Here is a 12,565-nt window from a genome sequence, read left to right as displayed (position 1 = left end):
GAGATTATGCCAGAGTACCTTTTTTTCCTTTAGAATCAACAGGATATAACTGATTTCCTTCAAAGCAGGGAGTGTGTCTCCCCTTTGGGCTTAGAAAGTTGATTTACAGGGAAAATGGTTGAAAAATTAATCAGGCATGAAAACACAGGTGAAGTCCTACGAGAAAATTATCATTGCAAAAAATATTCATAGCGGGAGCTCTCTCTGCGTTGTGGAGGCTGGTCCATGGAAACAAGAGAATTGTACACAGGGACCCCCCTGTGGGTAGGTGTCTGTGGTCTCTATGACGGTGCCTGTGTCCATCAAGAAATCTGTTTGCTCAGCATTAATGTACAACTGAAATTTCAGAAGATTGTAACCTATCAATAACTCAATAAAGAAAAAAAAAATCTGTTTGCTCAGGATCTCCTATAGGTCTTGCTGTCATCCTTAGTAACTGACGCAATCGTAGGCTCTTCAGGGCGTAGCTGGAGGGGATAGGGCTGAACTAAGGCATCATTCTTTCTAACCAGATGGTAATTAACGTTCAACCTTCCTTCTCACTCCCCCACTCAATTGGACCTAAACAAAACCCAGACAAGAAAAGTCCTAACAACTCCAAGGCCAATTTTCATGGAGAAAAGGAGCAAACATGAACACAGGTGACACTTACCGAGCCTTTGCTGAGCCGGCAGTACTCTACATGCAATAAGAAACTTAATCCTCACATCAACAACACTGTAGGGTAGGTACTATTATTGACATCGTTCCATTCTAAGTAGAAGGAAAAGGAGTGCAGTAGAGGTTCCCCAATGTGACACAGCCAGTAGAGTTTAAACTGGATGAGGCCCCAGGGTCCAGAGTTTGTGCTCCGAACCACTGCATGGGGGTGTCCTCTCATTGGCAGCGCACAAGAGGGGGGTTTCCAAATTCTCACGTCGAGCCCACACCCACACCAACTAATGTAGAACCCGGGGAGTGGCCCCCGAGCGTCAGCATTTTGTGAAAGTCCCGAAGCCGTTTCCAGCTTGCAGCCAAGATTGGGAACCCTTGTCATCCACGTGGGTGACAGTGCCCACTTGCCAACTCACCACATAGGGAATGGCAATGCTTCCTCTCTGGTCTCATGCTTGGGAATACGTTCGCAGTCTTTTAAACCAAACTTCCTTACAACTCAAAGCGGGACATCCCCCTTTGGAATTCATTCTCTTTGGAATACATTACCTAGAATTCTTACTTCTAATAACTCAATGTTGAGTCACCAATGCAGAAACTTTGTCAATTAGAGAAGTTGAACATTTTCAAAGGGTTGTTAAACAGCTAGGAGAACAGCAACACCATCCACGCGAGGCGGGGAGGATGCGCTGAGATGAGGGGGCCGGGAGCCGGGGGGAGTGAGCACTCGCCTGCCAGCTTCTCGCACCTTCAGCTGCTGGAGCAGTTGACATTTCCCTTAGAAATGATGTGCCACCTCCTTAAAGAAAGGAGGGGGCAGGCGCCTGACAACTCCTAACTTATTTAACGATAAAATAGAGCTGTCAGAAACTATTATCTTTTATGTCAAGTATTTGGAATCCCACTGACAACAATTCTCACTTCTGCATACATGACAGGCATCCGTGTTTTTGAGAAACAATCTGGAGTTTTACAATTATTCCCACAAGCCCTCCGCCCCCCTGTTCATTTTCCCTTTTCAAAATAATTTCACTATTCAAACTCCTTGCATTTTCCTTTGAGTGGCTGGCTGTAACTCCAGGTTCCATTGTCTGGGAGTGGCGATTGTCACCGCCGTTGTCACAGTGCACTCCTCTTCCTTCCACATCCTTCAGGATTACTAACTCGTTTGCAAACTGGTGATGGTCTAAGATGGAGAATGAGTTATGGAATATTTGAGTAACTCAGGCTGATGGAATGCAGAGGCGTTGGAGCTAAAGCAACTTGAAACAATCCTTTGAACCAACCCTCTTCTTTCGCGAGTGAGGAGAAATGAAGGTTTAGAGAGGGCAGGCATCCTTTCCGAGGGGAAGTCTGGTCAGTGATGTACATAGAGACCTGGCCTCCTTTCTGTACATACTCGGTCCTCCTATGATGCCTCCAAGAGCCACCTCGCGGAGAGGACTGTTTCGTAAAGATTTTTAATTTTCTCTTAAAAAAATGAACTCCAACTGCACTTTTGGAAAACAATATTCTTTCGTGATGGACCGTTATGGAAAACTTAAAAAGTCTATGATGTAAAACAATGTTTGGTTTTAAAGCTGGTTTACAAGGAGCATAGGGCAATGGGAAAATTTTCTATTCTTGTATGCTTCCATGGCTCATTCTCACAATGTAAAAAGGAGTTTACATAGTCAAGCATATTCTTCTGGAATAGTTCACAAATAACTTGACATGATAAAAAGTCAACTATGTTTGATTTTTGTTGAAAACTTTAATATAGAGTATAGAGAAGAAAATAAAAGCTACCAATAAGCTTTGAACCGTTTTCATTTTGGCATATTTCCGACTAGCAGGACATATATTGAATGTGTGTTCATATATATGCCTCTACCTGTGCCAATGGAGAAACTCGTGTATTTAACAACAGTATGATGGCTCTGTATACACAGTTTCATATATATAAATATTCTGCCCAGTCTGTGTAACATTGTAGCAGGAACACTTTCTCACGGGCACTGGATTGAACAAGAAACAAACGTGGAGGCTCATGTGCCCACGGAGTGTGAAGGCACAGAGAGGGAGAGCTTTGCACGTGAGCTGAGAGGTCAAGGTCAATGCTGACGGAGCGCAGGCTTAGCAACAGGTTAAACAAACAACAACTCTCCAGCGCCCGGATTTTCTTCCATCCCTCCAGAGCAGGCTGGGCAGCCATAGGGTCTCTCCTAGTGCTTCCAATTTCAGTCCTACTTTTTCCTTCTTCTCCTTTCAGGCCCAGGAGAGGGTGAGGTCATTTTTGAGGGGAAAGAAGGAACAGTTGTGACTCAAGGAGTAAAGGAACCGTTTAAGGTCACCGCACACACGCTGATGAGGTTAATACAGAATCTTCAGATGGAAAGTCAGATGGTCTGCGATCACCGGGCACGATCTGATTATAAGATTGAACCATCACAGCTTCCCATTTCTACCTGTTTTTCTCTTCAACCACAGGAAGCTGCCTGCTCTGTGTTTGAGAGTAAATTTCAATGCTTTGAGGATGAAAGAGTGGGTTTAAGCAAATAGCCATGTTATTTAGCAGCTGTTCATTTTTAAAAATAATAGCTTGACGGAGAGATAATTTGTATACCATTCAATTCACTCAAAGGGCACAATTCAACGGTTTTTTAGAATATTCGCAGAGTTACGTAACCATCGTCACACTCAATTTTAAAGCATTTTCCATCACTATAAAAGGAAACCTCATACGCATTAACCGTCATTCCCTTTCTCCCTAACCTCCTGGCCCCAGGCTACTACTAATCTACTTTCTGTCTCTATGGATTTGCCTGTTCTGGACATTCCATAAATGGAATCATACAATGGGGAACTTCGTGACTGGCTTAATGTTTTCAAGGATCATCTACATTGTAGCATCTATCAGTATTTCGTTTCTTTTATTGCCAAACAGTGGAACATTGTATAGCTACACCACACTTTATTTATCCATCAGTTGATGGACATTTGGGTTTTTTCCCCTCTCTGGCTGTTGTGAAGTGGCCAGTGCTGCTGTGAACACCCACATACAAGTTTTCGTGCAGACGTGTGTTTTCATTTCTCTTGGTCACGTCCCTAGGGGCAGGATAGCTGGGTCATATGGTGACTTGGTGTTTAACCTTTTGAGCAGGTGCCAGAGCAGCTGTTCATTTTTCAGACATTCAGATGACCCTGAACTAACAAATGTCTAATTTAATTTTCTATTTCCACGGAACTACTGTTAAGAGATTATTTTGCTAAAAGTTGGGGATAGAGAGTCAAAATCTGCTTTGTTTCCTGTACGTTTTCCCATACGTCACTTTGTCTCCTATATATTTTTAAAGAACAGTTCTTTAAAATTACATTATTATGGGAATCTTGGAATATTTGGCCAAGTCTGACAGACAAACAGGTTTAGAAATGTTATCACGGCTACAATAAAAAGGTTCATTATAAAAAGCATGGCTTAAATTATGCTGCTATTGATAACACTGAGTTAAAAACTCAGGCGTCTGCTAATAAAGCAGAAGGCCCAGATCAGAGAACCTGAAACTTTGGTGAACGTAAGAATTACCGGGACAACTCGGAAAAACGTCAAATTCTAGGCTCTACCCCTAAGAGATCATGATTCACCAGATCAGGAGAGAAGCCTGGGAATCGATTTTTAACAACTTTCCCCAAACACACACAGAGGTGAATCTGGTACCGGCTCCAGCCTGGCCAAAGCGGTTACTGTTGGCTGTGCTGACAATGTCAACCCGACTCCTGTCTCTTACTCCTCCATCCTTTCAGACTTGAGTCTCACTCACCTTCTCAGTCCTTCTTGAATGACCTCATTTGGAGGACCTCTTTTTTTTTCTTCGTCTATCTAAGATGTTTACGTCTGCACATCTTTGGTCTATTCATTCATTGCCCTACATTGTTGATTACATGTGGTTCAAAAAATATATATCTTATTTCCCCAGCTAGACGGCAAGTGACTTGAGCACCGAGAATGACATATTCTTTGCACTGTCCCCCCCAACACTTGCTGAGGATACTGTGTTACAAGACCTAAAACTTCACATGTTGCCTTGACATCTCGGAAGGAACCATGAGTTCCCCTGCCCTTTACAGGTGTGCCCCCCACCTGGCAGGAAAGGCACCTGACCCTGCTGGTTCCCCATAAGCTGGACCAGCTACAGCCCACCTCGTCCTCAACCTAACAGGCTTCAGTTCCCTGTCAGCCCTCAGATTATTCAAATAAGCCCACTGCATCGTCTGCGGAACCAGGGACCACCCCATCTTCTTGGTACTACAAAGCCTGCCTCCCACAGCCTCTGCTTGTTCACTCTGCTCCTGAGTGCAGCCCCACATGGCCCAGTGTGGTGCACGTGCCCTCCTCCCCAGGGGATGATTGGTATATGTGACTAACGAGCTCCATCGTCTTACCTGCCCAGTGCCACGTATCACGGGTTCGGCCATCTCACACTATTTAGGGCGTGGGATCCCTTCCTCACCAATGGGTGAAGAGGAAGTGATCAGAACAGATGTAGTGGGCGCTCAGTTCGTATGTACTGTTGGCCAAATGACCATGAGCTTGGAATACAGATTTTACGTAACAGCTTTATTTTGACCATGTGTTTAGTGTATATACTTTACCAGAGGGTACGAGCACAGAGGAGTGGGGATGCGCTATTGGCCTGTGTTTCTGAAACCCAGTCACCGGGACAAAAGGGAAAGAATGCAGCCGTGCATCACATTTTGTTTAAAACTGAGCAATCCAGTCTGATGGACGATATTTAAGCTGACTTGTTGTCCACAGACGGCCGTCCAGCCTGCTTGTTGCTCTCCTTTTCAATGCTCAGCGCAGAGCATGTGTGGAAGGATGGTACTTACGCAATATGGCTCTTCCGTCTGAAGACTGTGGAACTGAGCAGGGTATGTTAAATATTCAGGGAAATGTTTATACTGTTTATTATCAAATAGAGGGTATGTGCCTGATATTCTCCTGTAGAGACACCCTCACAAATCACACAACACTCAATAGCATGGGTATTTCCTCCAATAACGAGCAGAGCATAAGCCACAGTTGCAGGTCTCAAACGCAGCCAGCCCCTCTGGGAAATTCTCACCTTTTAAGGTCGCTTTCTTAAGAACCTTCATTGCATACAGCTGTCCAGCGTCGGATCCCTTTACCTTCCTCACCAGGAACACCTTCGAAAGAGAACACACAACATCTGAAGTTGATAAAACTTCAAACTCATTTTCCTTATTTGATTTGACAAGGAGATACGCCAGGAAGTCTAGAAAGTTCCAATCAAACAAATACGCTGTAGGGAAATGTTACATTTACAATTTTCTCCGACACTTAGGCTGACGGGTTAGTTTCATTAGTTTCATGTAATTTACTACGGCTCTCTGATGAACATCAGGACGTGTTTGCGAGAAGAATTATCTGTTTTTGGTACCATTATCTTTCTATTCAACATTTTATATCAGGAAGAACACCACCTTCCTTTTTCAAAAAAAGACCAGTTGTTTAGAAAAACAGACAATATTCACAAGCTTTACGGGAGGTCATTTGGTTTAACGTGAAGTCCCCACTGTGAGAATTACTGCCGATCACACAGAACTGACTCCGATTCCCAAGATAAAAGAGTTTTGCTTATTTTGAGCTTTCCTCACCCAAACTTTAGCTTCAAGTAGCTTCAGCTTAAAGATAGAGTTAGTTTCCAAATGGCTGTTAAATATACTCATGTGGACACTTGACACTTTCTAAACACTTTCTGAGGCATATCATGGAGGAAAACCAAAAAGAAAAGATAATCGAGAGGGGCCGAGCTTAAAATCATATTAATGACTTTTAAACAAAATTAGTAAAAAAGCCCCAAAACCCCAAAAACAAACCTGGGATATCCTTTATATATATATATATATATATATATATAAAACTTCCATGAAAATGAAAAAAATATAGTTATTTGCTTTCCCTAACAATATTTCCCAGTAGATGCAAAAATCAGCTGGCCTGTTGGAGACCACACGCGCAGATGGAGTTGTGTCCGGGAGACAGAGGTGCTGCCTGAGTGATGATGACTCACTTCTTCCCAGAACGCCTCCTCACCGAGCCTCTAAAGCCAGGAAGACCTGCCAGTATAGACACACCCGGGGATTCCAGCCCTGGGAGCCACGCCAACTAAGACTAAGTGTGCAATGAGTGGAAGAGGCTTCAGTTCCACTTGTGCAGAGAGAGATACAGCAGGTGGATTTCTGCACTCTCAGCTTCCCACCGTAGACGACAAAGAGAGAGAGAGAGAGGATGGGAAGAAAGTGACCGAGGGCAGCAGCTCCAAGAACAGTGTCCGCTGGTGCAAACTGAACCTGCCTTCCACACAGAGACCGCAGTGTCTGTTCTGGAGACACAGGGAAGGCGGACCTGGAAGACATGGACTCCCAGCACATGGACGGGGGCTAACGGGGGCACCATATCAGTTCACGGCTGCAGTGCGTGCCCTGGAGACATCCAGCTGCCTCCTGACCTGGAACTGCTCCCGCTGCTCCTTCCTGATCGCTGTCACCACTCAAATCACAGTTCCCTCCTGAGACGGGAATATCCTGCGTCAACGGAAACACCCTCCCCTCTGCCCAGACACCAGTAGGGGCAAAGGAGGACAGGGCGGCAGGGCTCCTAGGACAGACACTGCCTCCAGGGGTGAGGGTCCCAGAAAATCCTGTGCAATTAGAAATAGGTTTCCCCTTTCTCTCTTGGGTTTTGGACTACACTGTTGCTGAGAATTAGTATTTATCTTTGGGAGATGCGTGGTGTGTCTGTGTGTACGCGTGTGTCCACGGGTTTTTGCTCGTCGTCTGGATAAATAAGCCTGTGGCGCAGACTCCTGGGGAGAGAGTCTGGGCCTCTCCCTCACCAGGCACAGGATGTGGGGCACAAGCCCTTCTGTCGCCAACAGGCCTCCTGCAGCCCCGGGAGTTGCTGAAAACTGAGGGCTTTGTCTGGGGAATATCCTGCTGGGAATGAGCTTCCCGACAGGCAGGTAGAGCTGTGACAGCAGTGGTCAGAAGTAGGATACAGAGAGAAACGTTCGCGTTTGACTTTTGAGCCCTTCTTTGAATTATGGGACGTCACAGGCTGTGCACACAGAAAATGATGCTGCAAGTCCTCTCATTTCTCCAGCCCTTCCGTGGCACCTGATGTCAACCTGATTGGTAGTGTTGTGGGGAACTGGGGTCAGCAGGGAGGTGTGGCCGGCCCTGTCCCTCCTGGGCCGGTGCAGGCAGGTGGGAGGAGGGGAGCAGCCAGGAGTCCGGGTGATGAGCACAGCCCAGTGAGCAGGTGGGAGAGGCTGGGGGCCCTACTGCGGGGACGCGGGTCAGAGCACCAGTGTCTCAGCACATGGGAATGGAAGCTGCTCCTTGAAAGGGATGGGGGTGAGGGATGGTTGTGTTTGTGGCTGCTGGCCAGTCATCTTGCATTAGGTGAGGGGGTGAGCGTGACCCTCTGGGCCAGAGAACTGAAGAGCTGGCACAGAACATTCCAGCTGCCGCTTTCCCTGATGTGGCGATGAGGACAGATGTGCGGGGCTGCACAGGCAAAGCAGCCTGGGTCCCTGAGTCACCAAGTGGAGAAGCTGCCGTGGATCATTGCTGAAACCCACAGAGGGCTTGGGTTGGGGGGCAGACTCATCTCCCCATTCTATCACAGTGAAACCGACTTATTAGCCCCCAGATGAGGCGTTCTTATAATCAGAGAACTAGCAACAATGATAAACTCCCCTTTCATGGGGAATGCTGAAGAAAAGCAAGAAAAGAATAGGAAGGATTTGTGTTTGGAAGGTCCAGCCTTTGGAACATCCAGAACCATCTTTTCTGTCTCCTTTTTCATTCCGTTCTCTACCTTTTCCCCCTGCAGACCTTCCCCAACAATACAAGGAGGATCCAAGTGCACGCATGTACGAATACAGATGAGGGCACGTACAGGAACTCAAGGAGAAGGGAAACCCTAGTCCACCTACGTCTACACTGGAAGCCGAGTTCACACAGCCATCAGCTAAGATGTAGTTTAAATGATGTCAAATTTCACATAGATAGTTGCATGTAAAACTTTTTTTCTCTATTGTGTTTCCAGCTTTAAACGCGAGATGATTGACAGTCATGGCTGTTTACACTTATGTGTTTTTAAAAAAGAGTTCTACTCTTCCTTTCGAAAAGAACAGGACAAAATTCCATTCTGTCAATACCTGTCAAGCTCCTACCATGCGTCATGTCCTGCAAGTTATCATAAGTAGTGGAGCAGGAAGGACAGTGTTAAGAAGCAGAGTGTCCAACAAGAGATACGGAACATCTTGCAAAACAACAACATACGGCAAAAATCAATTTCAAAAGTGAATTGAACGATGAGTGAAGAGACTTGCTCTACCAGCCACAGGGACGGCACGCCTGGACGGCTGCATCTAGCATTTCTCTCTGCTCCTCTTCCGTCATCCTTACGCAATTTAGGAATACATTTGGATGCAGTGAAATAAGTTCCCAAACGACTCTGACAATTTCAGCAGATACAGTCACTGAATCTTTGATACTTAATCTAGTTGGCTTTTTCTATGCGCCCTCGTTTCATTTTTGGAACTGCTTCTTCAGCAGCTCAGCCCGCGACGCTGCAAAGACGTGACGGGAGAACGCACGTGGAGATCGATGCTATGGCATTCTAAATTGCCCCAAATCTTCATGCGTCACTGTCCTCAGGAAAACCACTACCCGCTTCTCTTAGCAGAATTTTCAGCTCTCTCTCAGATCTGGAACATCGCCATCGGTCTGCAACGGCCTCTAACACACGAGACAAGTGGATGGCGGCTGTGCACCCTATGGGGACCTTGGGGTAATAATGTTCCCCCAAAGAAAGACACTTAAAGACACATTCTTACAATGCCACCAATTAAGTCACAGGAAGGCAAGGACATTTTTTGATTTGGGTTTGATCCCTTCTCAGAATGTGGAATCATAATGTATGGACCATTCTCCAGAACGTTTTTAAGAATGTTTCCATACTGACCCCTGTTGATTATCCAGATAAGGGAGCACAGGAGCATGCGAGCAGATGGGGAGAGGGCCAAGGCACATCGCTTTTTTTGGGGGGGGGCAGCTCCCCGACCTCTCCTTCTTCTAAACTCCCGGGAACATCGGGTCTGGATCACTCATTTCAACGCTTGAAAGCACTTTGCCAGATTTTCCAAAGTGTTTCATTGCTTTCTCAATTCAACGTTCAGATCGCCTTTCGGTGTGAGGGTAAGGCTGTGTGTCTCTTGTCCTTTGTACGACTGCTCCCCCATGCTCTCTGGATAGCACTGAAATCATGATGGTTTGAACAAATTACCAATGACCAGAGATTGTCTCTATTACTTCCAGCAAATTGCTCCCGCACACTGGTTTCTAGGCTCCCACTGCTTTGCAGGACTGACCTTGGAGATGACAGTGCATGTCACCGTTAGTGTGGTCCAGTACAGGGGGTAACCCTGAGGCTCCCAGCCTCAGCTGTCCCTGTAAGAGATGCTCCTCCAGTGACTCATTCCTCTGGGGTTTAGTGTTGCTTCTGTGTGAGGAACTGTCCTATGGCTGAACAAGCAGAGAGTGGTGGACGCGGAGAAGACTGGTAAAGGTCAGGGACCAGTTTGGGATCAGAAGCAGGCACTAGCTCAAAGGTCTAAGTGGCAGAGACTGCATTTCATTCATTTCTGCATCTCCAGCATCAGCAGTCACTGAATGCATGAAAGAATGAAAAACCCAGTGACAGGTGAATATGACCCCTGGGGTGCTGGAGTCCAGATTGACACCAGCTCTTTACTCTTCGGAGCAGAGACAGGAGGTGGAAAGCTGTTTAACAGGAGCTTCCTGCAGGAGGAAAACATGTAGCTTTGCCTGTCTTTCCCTTATAGACAGCAAAATGAAGATTACTCCTGCATAGGACATACAATTTTTATTAAGAGATGAAGAAGAAAATAAACGGGGCATTAGAACATATGGCGTTTCCCTTTCTTGTCATTAGTTTTGCTTTTATAAAAAATTCATAACAAACAGCCCTGTGTGGACAAATATAATTTCTATTTGTGGCTCTCTAGTGCCTAATGTTGGCTCTGAGCCATTCCCAGGGGACTTCTGAGTTAAGCTTTCCAGAATAATGCCTCTTCTTTCCAGGGTCCTGTTGTGTTAACACAGCACCCCTGGTCCACCGGGAGCCCTGAACTTCACTTCTTTTTTTTTTTTTTTAAGGAAGATTAGCCCTGAGCTAACATCTGCTGCCAATCCTCCTCTTTTTGCTGAGGAAGACTGGCCCTGAGCTAACATCCATGCCCATTTTCCTCTACTTTACATGTGGGACGCCTGCCACAGCATGCTTGACAAGTGGTGCCATGTCCACACCCGAGATCCCAACTGGTGAACCTGGGGCCACCAAAGAGGAATGTGCGAACTTAACCCTTGAGCCACCAGGCCAGCCCCCAAACTTCACTTCTAAGGTCAACGATGGCTCTGACCTGGCTGACCCGGCCAACACACAAGCAGTGCTTGAGTTGGTGAGTTAAGCAGTTGATGGAGGTTACATATCCGAAGGCGTTACCACTGCTTTGTCCTTTGAATTCTCTTGCCCTTTTTTACCTTCTGCACTTTGCTTTTTTATCCCTCATGGAATAATAAATGAGAAGCTGTGAGAAGGACTGGGAAGGAAAAGGATGGAACGTGATGAAGATTATCATTCCAAACGGATTCTGCCAAACACTATTACTTCACTTGCTTTCCAAAGAATGGTTTTTGGTTCTTTGTTTATTTTTAAAGATTGGCACCCGAGCTAACAACTGTTGCCAATCTTTTTTTTTCCTGCTTTTTCTCCCCAAATTCCCCCAGTACATAGTTATATATCTAGCTGTGGTCCTTCTAGTTGTGGCATGTGGGACGCTGCCTCAATGTGGCCTGACGAGCGGTGCCATGTCGGCACCCAGGATCCGAACCAGCAAAACCCAGCGGAGTGCGCGAACTTAACCACTCGGCCGCAGGGCCGGCTCCCTAAAGAATGTTTTTTCAAAGCAAAATTGAAATTCAAAATTTGAAATTTGTATGGAATTTGAAAAAGCCTTTTCTCCTTTTATTTTTAAGCCCTCAGGTCTCGGAGGAGGACGTTTCCAAGGGTGGCTTTTGTTCAGTGGAGACTCTGAATGGACAACTGGAGCCTCAGAGCTTTGGTTCCATAGAGCTCAGAAAGCATTTTCCCATCTCTGGTGTTTCCAGACACCTTGAGATGGGGGGATCCACAAAGAAATGAGCCCCTCAATAAGGGAGCGGGTCCACCAATGCCTGGCCAATGCGCCCTGGGCCTGTGTGTGAGGCACACCCCGATCGCCTTCAGTGTAGACCAAGAGGGCTCAGCAGACCGTGTGCTCACATAGGCTGAATTCGTTCTCAAGGAACAACACGAGGGCAGCATCTTTGAAGGTAGAAAAGGGAAACACCTTTGCTTGTCTCTATTTCCAGATCATGATTCTTAGGGAAAGAACGTGCCACTCTCCCTTTTTCCAACATTTCTAATTAACGGCAGGACATCCCCCTACCACAGAAACAGGTCCTGCTTCTCTCTTTAGTCACGGCTATTTACCCAGTGAGAGACTCAATTTTCATCTCCCTACTTCTAAAAATACCTTAGGAACCGTATGAAATAGCCATTTTTAGAGGCCACAAAAGTTTGAACACTGGAAATTTCAAATGGTTCAAACTGAGATGTTTATGTACATACCTCATTATAAACACATGTTCCTTATCATATTAGCACGTGGAAGAGAAAAAAGGAAAAGAAAAAGATATTCTACCTTATAAGAGCGCCAAAAGATAAATTTTGCAAACAATCAAATTTTCATGGTCTGTAAGAGATTTTCCAGAACAT

The 12,565-nt window shown here is 45.8% G+C and overlaps 1 protein-coding gene across 5 annotated transcripts in view; it reads right to left on the bottom strand.

The window, feature by feature from the left end:
- RPS6KA2 (ribosomal protein S6 kinase A2) overlaps positions 1 to 12,565 on the bottom strand; it is a 366,717-nt gene that overhangs the window by 90,765 nt on the left and 263,387 nt on the right. For all 5 annotated transcript variants that reach the window (XM_070517829.1, XM_070517702.1, XM_070517789.1 and 2 more), the window contains one exon: positions 5,760 to 5,841. In XM_070517829.1, the coding sequence (XP_070373930.1) occupies positions 5,760 to 5,841 (82 nt within the window). The remainder of the gene's footprint in view (positions 1 to 5,759; positions 5,842 to 12,565) is intronic.

This window comes from Equus asinus, chromosome 1 (assembly GCF_041296235.1).
Source record: "Equus asinus isolate D_3611 breed Donkey chromosome 1, EquAss-T2T_v2, whole genome shotgun sequence".
NCBI lineage: Eukaryota > Metazoa > Chordata > Mammalia > Perissodactyla > Equidae > Equus > Equus asinus.
This window is presented reverse-complemented; position numbering and strand designations above follow the sequence as displayed.